Genomic DNA, 12766 nt, shown 5'->3' with positions numbered 1-12766 from the left:
AAATGGGCTGTCTGGAGGGATGGTGGGGTGGGGAAGAGGGTGCTGGAGTGAAGAGGATGAAGTACACTTTATAAATATATATAAATAGATGAAGATAGCATAACAAAAGCCAACAATAAAAGCCTTGGGAAAAGGGAGGCAGGGAGAGGGCTTAAGGCAATACAATAGAGGAGGTGAACTTGTTCAAAGTACACTGTAAGCATCTATGGGATTATCACAATGAAACCCCCTTGTACTATTAATGTATGCTAATAAAAAAAGGAAAAAAGAATTTTTATTTAAGCTGCAACATGGATTAAGCTTGAAGTCATTATGCTAAGTGGACCTAGGCGCCATACAAAAGGGCAGATACTGCATGACTCCACTTACACGAGGCATCTAGAATGGGTAAAACCTTATTCCACAGAAAGCAGAATAGTTTCCAGGGTTGGGAGGAGGAGGAAATGGGGAGCTGCTGATGGTTCAGAATTATGGTATGATAGTCACGGAGGTACAGAGTTATGGGATGATGAAAATGGACAGTGGTGATGGCTGGTGATGATGGTTGCTTGATAAGGTGAGTGTACTTAATGCTGCTAACCTGTACATTTAAAAATGGTTACAGTGGTGAATTTTATGGTCTGTGTCTTTTACCATAATAAAAATACAAATGCCTGGGCTGCATGCCAACAAATTCTGATTCAGTTAGGATTGGTGAGATTTGGGCTTCTATATTTTTTTAAACAAGCTCTTCCAGTAAACCTGGTGTGTAGCTAGGTTTGAGACCCCTGGTCTAGCTGTGTTTGTTAGCAGAGGGAAGACAAAGGGTGGTCTCTCTGATGGCTTTTCAGGGGGGCTGCTCAAGCTTTCATGTCATACAGGTCAGCCTGGGGATGTTGGTGAAACACAACTTCAAGTCAGTGGTCTGGGATAAAGCCTGAGGTTTTGCATTTGTTACAGTTCCTAGAGATGCGATGCTGCTGGTCCTGGTCTGTGGACCACCCTTGGAGGATCACCACTCTCAAGGTGGTCTTGCTTGGTGGACAAAGGACAGATTGGGAAGGACCAAGCAGATGCTTGAGATGATTGCTCAGATAAATAGAATTTGCTGATGATGAGCTGGGGGTGAATGCCAAGGAGCAGGGGTTTCACTGCTTTGGGAATTAGCTTCTGGGTTCAGACAGGCAGGCTCTGGTTTAGCTAAAGAACATACCAAGGGTAGAGATTATTATAAATGAAATCTCCTGGATTTTGACTAAGCCTGTCTGTTTTCCCAGATCTTGTGCTTTATAGCAAGAGGCCTGGCTCAGTTGGACAGAAGTTAAACTAGCTCATGTTTTGATATTCTGTTGCCTCCCTCAGTCCTTCTCAACCTACACAGTCCCCCTGGGGTTCCAGGTCTTCTCCATCAACCCTCAAGATGAGCTCCCCTTCTGTTACTGTCCTTTACCATATTTCCTGTCCTGTTCAGCTTTGCATCTTGACTCACCTGCCTGAATTGCTTACAAGCAGTTCAGTATTAACTGGTTACTCGCCTGTGAGTCCAGCTTGCTCACCTGGACCTGGTGGACTCTTCAACCTTTTAGTGTCTTTGGAGCAGGACTGAAACTCAGACTGAACAGTGGAATGCCAGGCAGCACAGCTCAGAGGTTGAGAACTGAGACTCAAATGAGTTTAAGGTTCATCTCCATCTCTTCCTCCTCCTCTAATGTGGATAAATTACCTAACTCCTGAAAGCCCCAGCTTTCTCAGTTGACCATGGAAACTGTGACACTTTTCTCCAAAATCTCCAGTGGGGTTGCAAGAGACAGTGTGAGGAATGTGCTCTGTTCAGCACCTGGCACGTAGTACAGGGAGGGCTCCACAATGTATTTTTGCTTATTTATTTAGGTGGTACTGGGGTTTGAACTCAGGGCTTCATGCTTGCTAAACAGGCACTCTACTATTTGAGCCACACCCCGGCCCTTTTTACATTGTGGTTTTTTTTTTTTAATTTTTTTTTTTTTAAGATGGAGTCTTGCTTTCTGCCCTGGTTGGCCTGGACCACAGTTCTCCTATTTGTGTTTCCCTTGTGGCAGAGATGAAAGGTGCTCGCCTCCATGCCCAGCCATTGGTTGAGATGGTCTCTGCCAAACTTTTTGCCTGTGCTAGCCTCAAACCGTGATCCTCCTGATCTCTGTTTCCCAAGTAGCTAGGATTACAGGCTTGAGCCACTGCACCCAGCTCCACAATATATTTTCATAATAGTGTCCCCTTTATAGTCCTTAGGTGGGCGGCTTCATCTTCTGCCCACTCCAGCTTCTGAGGAGTTTTTCATACCCTGTGTTGGTTGGAGTTGGGTCTCATTCTTCAGCAAGCAGGGCACTCTCAGTCAAGTTCTAGGCAAAGCTCCTAGGTTTGATCATCATGCTTGCAGTTCCAGATGTGACCTGCAGATGGTGTGCGTAGCCCTGGGAGATGTCCTTCTCCCAGAGAAGGAGTCAAGTGGGGTTGGCACCAGGTACCTGGAAGGCAGGGCCTTGCTTATCAGGGTGATGTTAGCTGGTTCTCCGGGGTGGGTCCTGCGTGTGGCAGAGGAGATGGGCATTTTTCCATGATCCTTGTAATCACCATGCTGTAGCCAGGTCTCTTCCCTTCCTCCCTTATGGCACCAACATCCCTTACCTGGTAATGTGGTCGTTCATGCACAGGACTCCTTACATCCTGCACATACTAGTTACTCAGAGGTATTCAAGGCTGGATTGTTGCTGAGAAGGTGCTTGTGTTACAGGTTGTGTGTCCCAGGTAAGGTCTCATTGTGGCCCAGTATACTGGGTGTCATCCCCCTGCATGCTACACAGTTCCCCTCCCTCTCCAGCCTTTGGCCCCTTCCCAGTCCTCTGTCATCTTCTGGGGACAGCAAGCCCCAGACTCACCTTCCTTCCAGATTCTTGATCCACATCGCAGCCTGCACTTGGGGTGCTCAGCTCAGGAGCCCTCTTTGCACTTCCTTTCAGCCAGAGGCCTGGTCACTGTGGAGGGAGGTTTGCGTGGACTAGGGACAGCATACGTTGGGTTTTTGCTTGTCTCCTGCCCGAGGTCTTTCCCCTCCTCTGCCTTTCCAAACCTTCATGTCCATGGAGGCTCAGTTCACAGGTCGCCTCCCTTTGATGTCTCTGGAGTCTTGTCAACAGAAACTGCTACCTACCCCAGCCCTGCCTGCTTCTCCGTAGGACACTTGTCCTCTTGCCTCACAGTCTAATTGCTGACTCCTTTCAAACCTGGCAAGGTACCTGGTGTGCCCTCTGGCCTGATCTCTTGGCTGAGCTCCATTCCCCCTTCCTTCCTTTGCATTCTTTGATCTCTAATGACCTTTCTCCTTCTCTCTCCCAAAACTTTGGGCGCTGGCCTGATCCCCAAGGTCTGTACAAGTTCTTCCTCTCCACTCCCAGCTTATAGGCACCTCTTGCATAACTGTTTGCTAGTGGTTTTACGTAGCCACATTCTCCTCGCTGCTCTGTGCTCTCCTGGAAGAGAGAAGACTGGAGATTTCCTCCCCTACTCCAGGCTCTCTACTGCTTACCGAGGTTGCCTTAACTTATAGGAAACTGTGGCTCAGGGGGGTTTAGATGCTTGCTCAAAGCCATAGAGCTGGTCCTCTTTTAGAGTCCAGCTACCAGATCTGAGAAAAGACATGCTCAATGGATGTACCCTGGCTCCCTGAAAGTCTTTTAAAAAGCTTCAAGCATTGAGTCAAAGCCCAGGCCTGGTACAGAGGTCTCTCCACCCTCCCCCCTGGCCCGCTCCAGATGGGAAAAAAGCCACCACATAGAAACATAACCTTTATTGCACACGGCGCTGGGTCTTTTTTCATAGAAAAAGGTATTAACACATAAGCATCTGCAAATCGAAGCAACTCCTGGTTTTCTTGGAACAGTAAAATAGCATGCAGTGACTCTGAGTTGGGATTTTGGTCTTTGTCAAAACCACCTAGTTGTGGGGGGGCAGTGAGAAGGAGGGAAAATTGCTGTCTTTGTGCCTCTGTCTCAAAAGGTGAGAGAAATATATAGATATATATTTTGTTGGTGTTTCCGTTTCTCTATATATGTATATATCTCTCCACACATATTTTGTGGGGTGGGGGATTTGACTGGTCCGTCAAATTCTTTGTGCCCTGGCTTCATGGAGAAGAAGAAAATAGTTTCATTTGTACAAAAGAGTTCTATGTACAAGCGTTCATGACTTGGGGGTTTCTTCTGTCATTTTTTTTGTCCGTTTAATATAAATAACGCAGGAGACAGCCAAGTTGGTGTGTGAGGGCTGGTGGTGCAGAGGTCCAGGTGTGGGACTGCTCTGTTCCCTGTGTCCCTACACCAGGGTGTAAGATTTAGAATAGGTCCCGGCACCCTGCTTCTGAGACCGCCCGACTCCTGATGTGCTCATCTCGAGGAGTGAGTCCCTGGAGCCCCCCATTTTGGTGTGTGGGCCCCCGGCCCGCGGAGGCTCGGTGCTGGGGGCCGGAGGGGCAGCACTGGGGGGAGCAGGGGGCTCAGCAGGTGCCGGGCCAGGTGCTGGGGGAGCCGTGCCAGCTGGGGGGGCCGGCATGGCCAGAGTCCTCTGAGGTAAGGTGGCTGTGGTGGCAGCAGCGGGGGCTCCTGGGTGTGGGAGGCCCAAGGGCTTGCTGGCAGGGTCCAGGGTCAGGTGGCGAGCCTGGGTGTGGTAGGTTCGAGCCAGGTTCCTGATTGAGGCCTCTCGGGGTGGGACCACAGGGCAGGGCTCTCGCCCATCTGCCTTTCGGAAGAAAGCCTCTGACTTGGCATATAGGGGCAGGTTGCAGTAGTCACCTGGAATCACAGAGGCGAAGGACATTAGAGACATGGGCCTTGGGAACCCCCTCTTCATCCTCCCCGCCACCTCTCCAAGCCTGTTTCCTTATCAGAGACATAGGGATGACCACATTTCCCTACAGGGAGAAGATTAAGTATGGGAAGTGCTTGAAAAACGTGACGGGCACATCACAGTAGTGACTCAGTAACTGATATGTGTTATTCAACAGACACTATAGGCTGGGCAGCTTCCGGTGGTGGAGAGCACCTACTTCTAAAGACGAAGACTTCCGGGCGTTTTTCCTCACCCTGTGGAAGAATCATCACTCCCTGTCACTTTCCCCGGGGAGCTTGATTCTGTCCCCTGAGGAGCCAGGTCCCCCTCTTTCCTAAGGCAGATGTCATGTGTCTCTCACTCCCCTCTTCTGGTTCAACGTTCCTAATTTTTGTTTTTCCCTGAGCTGGCCTCAAACTGTAATTCCCCCATTTCTACCTCCTGAGTTGATGGATTACAGACGTGGGCCACCTTGCTCAGCGCAACGTTCCCAGTTTTTTAAATCACCTCCAGGTGACCTGCTTCCAGGCGCTCGGCCCCACTCCCTCTGCATTGTGAGCACCTGCCTGTAAATGCGCCGCAATTGCCTGTCAGCTGTGCTTAGAGCGTCTCACTTAATCTCCACAATGACCACCTGGCTTGGGTTAGACTTGTTTGCATTTTGCAAGTGAGGAGATTGAGGCTCAGAGAGATTAAAAATCGCAAATTTGCACAGCCAGAAGGGGTGGGTGTCATTCAGGGTCAGAATCTTCAAGCCCTTGAACATGCCATAACTCCTCTCCGGATGACCCAGAGGTCCCCAGCCTCTGTCTCAGTTAGCATGGCCAGTGTTACACAGACCAGACTCGGCATTTTGTCATGGGCTGTGCACATGGTGACACCAACATCTGTTGATGGACTCCCTCTGGTAATCTTAGACCTGTCCTGCTGACCTTAAGGGTGTACCCTCTGGTTGAGCCCTTGGGGGAAGGTGGCTCTTAGGCAGGCCAGGTCACTGCTCACCATGCAGTAGGACCACTGATAGTGTGCTGAGCTGCCAGGCTTGCTCCTTTGTTTCTGGATTAAGTTCAAACAGCACTGACACCAGAGGCCATGAAGCAGCTGACCCCATAACGGGTCTCTGTCCATCCTGGCACAGCTTCAGATTAAGGAAACTATTATTACTTAATGAGACCTTCCTATGCATTAGTCGTGATAATTTTTAACACCCATAGGACAATGCATTTGAAAGTTACAGATAATAACATTAAGGCCAGAGAGGTTAAATGACTTGCCCAGGGCCACAGAGATATTAAGAGGTTGAGCCAGGATACGGCCTGCTCTTTGCACGACCCTGCACTACCAAGGAGCCAAGCTAGGCTGGCAGGATCCAGGCTGGTAGGACAAGATCCAGCCAGGGTCATGGTGCTGGGGGCAGGTCACATAGCAGGAGAGGGTGTGAGCACTCACTCTTGTTGGCCCGGTGAGGGATGGGCACAGCCACATTCTTGCCCCGGTCGGCATCTTGGGGCTTGGGTGGGGAGGCGGTGAAGCGACAGATGCCAGGCTCTGAGGGTGTGCTCATGGATGTCATGCTGTCAGCATTCTCGTTGGTGCCCGTGGTCATCTGGTCAGAGGAGCTGTCAGAGATGAAGCACTCGGTGATCTCGAACTTGGCATGCTGCAGCTGCTCCTCCAGCTTGGCGTGCTCATAGGCTCGGGCCAGCTCCTCGTAAGTGGAGGAGGCGCTCTCAGTGGACACCATGCTGTTCCGTCCTTTGTCTGGGGACATGGGAGGTGTGACATTAAGAGGAGAGGAGTGGGACTTAATGAGACCAAATGGAGCAGCTCCCTCATCCCTAACCCCAGCAGCCATCTGGAAGTCTGGCCATGGGCTGGCGGAGTGGCTCAAAGCAGTAGAGTGCCTGCCTAGCAAGGGTGAAGTCCTGAGTTTGAGCACCAGTACTGTCAAAAAAACCACCCCAAGCCAAAATAAAAATCCACTAGCCTAAAATCCTGACTATGAGGGGACCAGGGTACAAGATCCTACTGTTCCCCCTATGAGGGTGGCAGTGGTGGCCTAAGTGGCTAATGAAGGGTAGAACATCTTTGATTCTTGAAAATAAGCAACCCGCCCCCCACCTCACCCCCCTTTCCCCACCCGACCTGCCAACACTAGGCCTTTTCTCCAGCAAATGTCCTGCGCACCATTTTCTCTAACAATTTGTAGAGAGAGCAAAATAAAATCCAGAGCTTGGTGAGGTCAAGTGTTTCTATCCTCCACTGACAGTGAGTCAGTGGACAGCTGGGAATGAAAATGACTTGCGCCTTGGGCCTCATGAGATGGTGGGAAGGAGTGGGAAAATGGGGAACTTGGAAGAGGGTGGGCAGGAGGCAGGCATGGCCCTGGGCACACCTGTGTCCTGAGACAGGCTGGCGCTGTAGCTGTCACTCTCTGTGACGGTGACGCCATGCTGGGAGCCCACAGTGCGCCAGTCAGAGGTGAGGGTGTGGGCAGGTGTGGAGGCCTGGCACTTGGTCAAGGTCCACTGGCTTGAATACCGGTTCCGGGTGCTGTGTGCTGATTTCACATTCTTCCTGGACACTGGATCTGCACCGAGGGAGGCCAGAGTTAGCGCCCTCCAGCTGAGGGCTCCTGGGCATGGGCAGCTGGCACTTAGCACAAAGGGCAGTGGGGAGCAAGGATGGAGGCAGAAGCTGCCACAGATGCTTCCTTGGGAATGCTGGCTGGCCATGCTGCCTTCCCTGATCACATAACTGGTCCCAGAGGAGAAAAGCAACAGAATGGAGGCGTGGGGCAGTAGACCACATCCTGCCTTCCCCAGCCAGCCCATCTTCCTCCCCCCTGGGGGAGAATGTGGTGCCCTCTCCTGCTGCCTTCTGACTTCCTTACAGTCCTTGATGTACTCCATCCTTGTGTCCAGAGTTACAGTGTTTGAGTCAGAAGGCCCTCAGAGAGCAAGAATAGCCAACCCTCACTCACAAAATTTCTAGGTAAGGAAACTGAGGCTCAGAGATAAGGTTAGTGATATGCCCAAAGTCATAGCTTGTAAATCTGCAATCAAGGTCTCTGGATTCTAATTCCAGTGCTTTTTCTACTCTTCCATTCCATTCCATTCTGATTCCTCCTCCCCACCTTTTTTTTTTTAGCACCTCTGTCCATGCTATGCCAAGACCCCATATGTGAAATGAGGGTTGTCTCCCTGGGGTTAATGCATACTAGTTCCTGGCCGGATGTCAGACATGTCGATGAGGGGTCCTGTGCTCTGAATAAGGACTGGGTGATGCAAAGAGACTCCGGTACAGAAGCTCTGTGGGTTGACAGCTTGGCTGAACTCAGCATCCGTCACAGGGATGGTGGCCTTGTCATCTCCTAGAGGAAGAAGGATAATCAGTAGGCATCCTTCCCAAATTTCTCTTCCTAATTTCTCTTTGTCCTTATCCAATACTGAGACCCCCCCCACACACAAAGGCCAGAAATTCTCCCTATTGAACAAAAAAGAAACTTAGTCCTCAAGAAAACCCGCAGTAAGTTCCAAGGCTGCTGAGCTGTTGATGGGGCTGATCTGTGGGGCTGATAGTTGCCCTCTATAGGTTGTGTCCTATCACAGGACAAGAGCCTGTGGCACCTGACACTCACCCAGTTGCTTGATGCCCTCCTTGTCCTCAATGAGCAGCTGGACCCTAGGGATGTCAATGTGTAGCCGTGGGCCCTGGGGTGGCCCTTTCACAGGAGTGTCAAAGCTTCGGTTGTTCTTGCTGTGGGGAGAAAGGAAGGGGTGGGTGGCTCAGCCATAAAGGATTGGGGGAGGGGGCCTTGCAGGATAGTAGGACATTAGCAGCCTGTTTCCTACTCTAGGAAGCTTCTGTGTCCCCTGCAGGGGAGGAGAGAGGAAGCAGCTATGTGATACCCACCTTATCAACATTTCTGCCAAACTCTTTGCATCTGTAAAACAGTAGAGAGAGAAAGAGAGTGCTGTGTGAGAACGGAGTTTGAGCAGGATGACAATTGGAAGAGGCATGGGGAAGGAGGTGGGAGAATTTCCTAAAATGGGAATGGTCTTCTAAGAAGCAGAAGAAGAAATGTGCAGACCTACAAAACAGTCCCAATAGGATGAGAGTCAGTTGCTCCCATCTCAGGATTTGGCTTAGGTCTGTTTTCTTTTTCTCAGATTTTAATTTGATAGAGGGGTCTTTCCCAAAAGAGAGGGGCATAGTAAGTGCTGGAAATGGTGGACTGGAAATGGGCATTGGTGAAGGATCTCAGGAAGGGGAGAAGATAGTGGAGGACAAGTTAGAGGTGTCAATGGGAAGCTCTAGATGACTAAATTCTCATATCAGTCAAGAGGCTTCACTTTCTCCTCTAGGGCATCTGTCCCCAAAAAGTCCATGGATGGATTTGAGAGTCCTTGATTTATCTCAGAAGGGCCTAAAATATCATTGGCGTTGATACTGGAAGAGAGGAGAATCAAAAGCCCTACTTAATCTGTTAGACTCCTGATAGCTGATAATGACCTATCAAAGTGAATCCTGATAGCTGCATGCATGTATCCAATCAGTCAACCATCTAACCGTCTATCCAACCACCCACCCACCCATCCAACCATCCATTCAACCATTAACCACCTACCTATTGATCCAACTATCCATCTACATTTTCATTCATCTATTCATCCATTGATCCAACTGTCAGTCCATCTGGCCATTTAATCATTCATCCAAACAACTATCCATTCATACACCCATCTAAATGACTATGCATTCAACATCCATCTAACCATCCTTCCACATATATATTCAGACTTCCATCCATACCATCATCAAGCAACTCATCCAAACATCTATTCATCTTACTATCCCACCATTCCAACTATTTTTTATCTAACCATATGACCGTCCATCCATATTGTCATTCAACTAGCCATCCATCCATCCATCCATCCATCCATCCACCCATCCATCCATCCATCCATTCATCCATCCATCCAACCACCTATCCATCCAACCTTTCTTTAAACCATCTTTCCATCCAACCATCTATTCAATCATCCATTCAGGAATCCAACCATCCATCCAATCATCTAAGCACTCATCCATCCAGTTATTTCATCTGCCCATTCATTGAATCATCCACCCACCCAATTACTGAACATCCTGGGGAGTGTCCCCTCTTCCATGGTACTGTTGTCCCCTGGCTTCTCAAATTAGACTGAACTCTGTAATAACATACCCTGTCCCCTCTGTATCTCTAATGTCTGGTGGTATCGACTATACAGCAAATTCAATAGTGCTTTCCAAATGAGCGAGTAAACACTTATGAAACAATTAGTAAGTGCCAGATACTGTATTAGGGTCTGGGACATTGAGGCACATGAGACCCATTGATGTCAGACTATAGCATTAGGTGTTGGAAAAGGGGATGGTATTCAAAGTATATAGTATTTGACATGCCATGCAAACTTCCTGGTCAGAACTGAGCAGGGTCCTGGAGAGATGTATTTTTCAAAAACATGAAACATTTTACATATTTTAACAACCAATATGGTTTCACCAGTGTGCACCTATATGAATGTTAGCCCTGGTTGGTGCAGTACAAAGTCCCAGGGGCATAGAGAAAACAGTAAACAACCAAGAATGTTGCAGAAGGTTTGAGTAGCAGCTCTCCCTTTGAGGGGACACAAGTATCCTGTTGCCAGGATGGTCCACTGAAGTGCGGCCAGTGTGACCAGGAGTCAACAACCTCTCCAGGAAACTCCCCCCACCTCGGAGCCGCTTTAGCCGCTTCTCCTTCCTCTTCTTGCGTACAATGAAGAGCAGTGCCACCCCCAGTGTGGCCAGGATGACTGGGCAGCCAATGGTGAACAGCTTCTTCACATCATCTCCTTCACCTTGAGCAGACTTAATGGGTGGGATGGTGCCTGAATAGGGTGAAAAAGAGAACCAGGTTGTCCTTATGAGCCGGGTGCTGTGCAGCAAGTCCCCCGAGGAGGGAAGTCTGCTGACTTCTCTTGTTGCCCTTGGTCTCTGACCTCCACCTACTGGCACAGAGCTCTGACCCACCCCCAAACTCTGGTGGCAGCAGGGCAGCCATGAAGAGTTGTGAAGTTTTTATATTATATTATATTAATGAGCTCTGGGTACCATTATAGAATTCTAAAATCTCAGAGTTTGCTTCTTGCTTGTTGAGGTTCAGTGTTTAATTCTAGAGGGTGGATTGATGGGCTTAAATTCCCATACCCAGCTGGGGGTGGGAGGGACAAAGGGAAAAGTTGGGGCAGTGGGATCCTTTAGGGACTAAAACCCTTGCACTCTTTCCCTGCTGCCTCTTCCTGTGGGCAGTATCTGCTAACTCTGAGTGCTTGCCTCTTTTTCTGTTGACAGAACCCTCTGCTGAGCCCTGATCCCTCTTTTTTAAGTTCTTTCATGAAGCCTCCCTTGTGTTGGGCCATCTCCTTCTAATACCATTTTTATTGTTTCCTTAACATAATCCTAACCTACAAACTAAACCTAAGAATTCATACTCCTATGTTCCTTTAATATATCTGTGTGCAAGTGTGTGTGTGTGTGCGTGTGTGCGCATGCATGTACACGAGGTATCCTTACGTGGCAGGCACCAGTTAGGTGCTCCATGTGTTTGTCTACATTTCTCAGACTTCCTTGCATTTGGATTAGTGCCATTTTTGTTTGGACAACAGAGTGTGAAAAGAAATGATGAACACCACCTCCTGGCCAAAGCAGTTGGGAAGTGGTGTGTCTTTTCTCTGTTTTTCTGGGACTTTGGAGGCTCCATGTTCAAGATGGGATAGCTAAAAGGTGGTGGCCAACCAACTCTCACAGAACTTAATGAGAGCAAGAGAAAATTCTTCATTGAGTTAAGCCACTAGGCTTTTAGTGTTTGTTACTGTGACACAGGCTGTTCTGTCCTGGCTAATATACTATGACAGCAAAGTTCTCAGAGGGCAGGACCTCAGCCACACCTCTACCTTCCTCTCTCTCTCAGCCTCCTTGCAGCAATGGAGAGCAAGAATTGCACTTTTAAAGGCTCTTCCTCCATCTTTAGTGTTTCTGACCTTTGTCTGCCTGTCTGTCTGTATTGGCCACTGGTACATCTGTCTACTTGCCAGCCTGCTGCTAATCTGTCTCTCTGCCTGAAGCTCCACCTGTCTGCCAGCCCTTTGCCCTGGCTGCATCCCCACCTCTATTTCTATTTGCCTATCCCTTTATGTGTCTGCCACTCCGTCAGCTTCCTTGTTCAGCCTTGGGCTGTCCCTTCCCAACTCACTGCCATCGTAGTCCAAGGTGGCAAACTGGGCAGTCTCGTTGCCGCAGCCAGCACTGTTGCAAGCTCTCATGCGCAGCTCGTACCACGTGGCCTCTCTCAGCTCAGTCAGAAACACCTCTGCAGAGCTGTTGGCTCGGAGACCCTGCCAGGTCCATGTCCCTTTGGGCCGGTACTCCAGTACGATGGCAGTGATGGGGCAGCCCCCGTTGTTCCAGCCCTGCAGGTTAAGCCGAGCATGTGTGGAGTTGATGTGAGTGAAGAGGTGTTGGTCTTTGCTGAAGGAGGGCTCTGGGGGGCCAGAGGGAAAAAAGAAAGGTTAGAGAGCCTGAGCAGGGATGGCGCATACTTGTCCTATTGCACCAGTTGGGAACTATTTCCCTGAGGCAGCTGGGACTGCAGTGGCTCAGAGATCACCACTGGGCACAGCTGGGAATGGGATGCCTCAGGGGCAAAGGAAGAAAAGGAGGAGAGGGGAGAAAGGGAAGAATGGAGAGAGACCTCAGCAGTGGAGGATGAAATATGGGGAAGGAGGAAGAAGAGCGCCACCCTCTGTCCTCCCCAGAAACGAGGTAGGACGTTACTCCTGGTGATGACCATTCTGTCATAAGCATACTCCAGTGGTGGAGCCCTGGAGCCAGGGAGTCC

The 12766-nt window shown here is 49.5% G+C and overlaps 1 protein-coding gene across 1 annotated transcript in view; it reads right to left on the bottom strand.

The window, feature by feature from the left end:
* Nucleotides 1–3787: 3787 nt before the first annotated feature.
* The window catches only part of Dscaml1 (DS cell adhesion molecule like 1), a 322763-nt gene continuing 313784 nt past the window's right edge, over nt 3788–12766 (bottom strand). Inside the window, exons 26-33 of the mRNA XM_074066655.1 lie at nt 12122–12409; nt 10602–10757; nt 8755–8785; nt 8480–8598; nt 8060–8212; nt 7235–7429; nt 6289–6600; nt 3788–4802 (exon numbers count right to left, since the gene is read on the bottom strand). Coding sequence (XP_073922756.1) covers nt 4327–4802; nt 6289–6600; nt 7235–7429; nt 8060–8212; nt 8480–8598; nt 8755–8785; nt 10602–10757; nt 12122–12409 — 1730 coding nt within the window. The 3' untranslated portion in view covers nt 3788–4326. The remainder of the gene's footprint in view (nt 4803–6288; nt 6601–7234; nt 7430–8059; nt 8213–8479; nt 8599–8754; nt 8786–10601; nt 10758–12121; nt 12410–12766) is intronic.

This window comes from Castor canadensis, chromosome 2 (genome assembly GCF_047511655.1).
Source record: "Castor canadensis chromosome 2, mCasCan1.hap1v2, whole genome shotgun sequence".
NCBI classification, from domain to species: Eukaryota; Metazoa; Chordata; class Mammalia; order Rodentia; family Castoridae; genus Castor; species Castor canadensis.
This window is presented reverse-complemented; position numbering and strand designations above follow the sequence as displayed.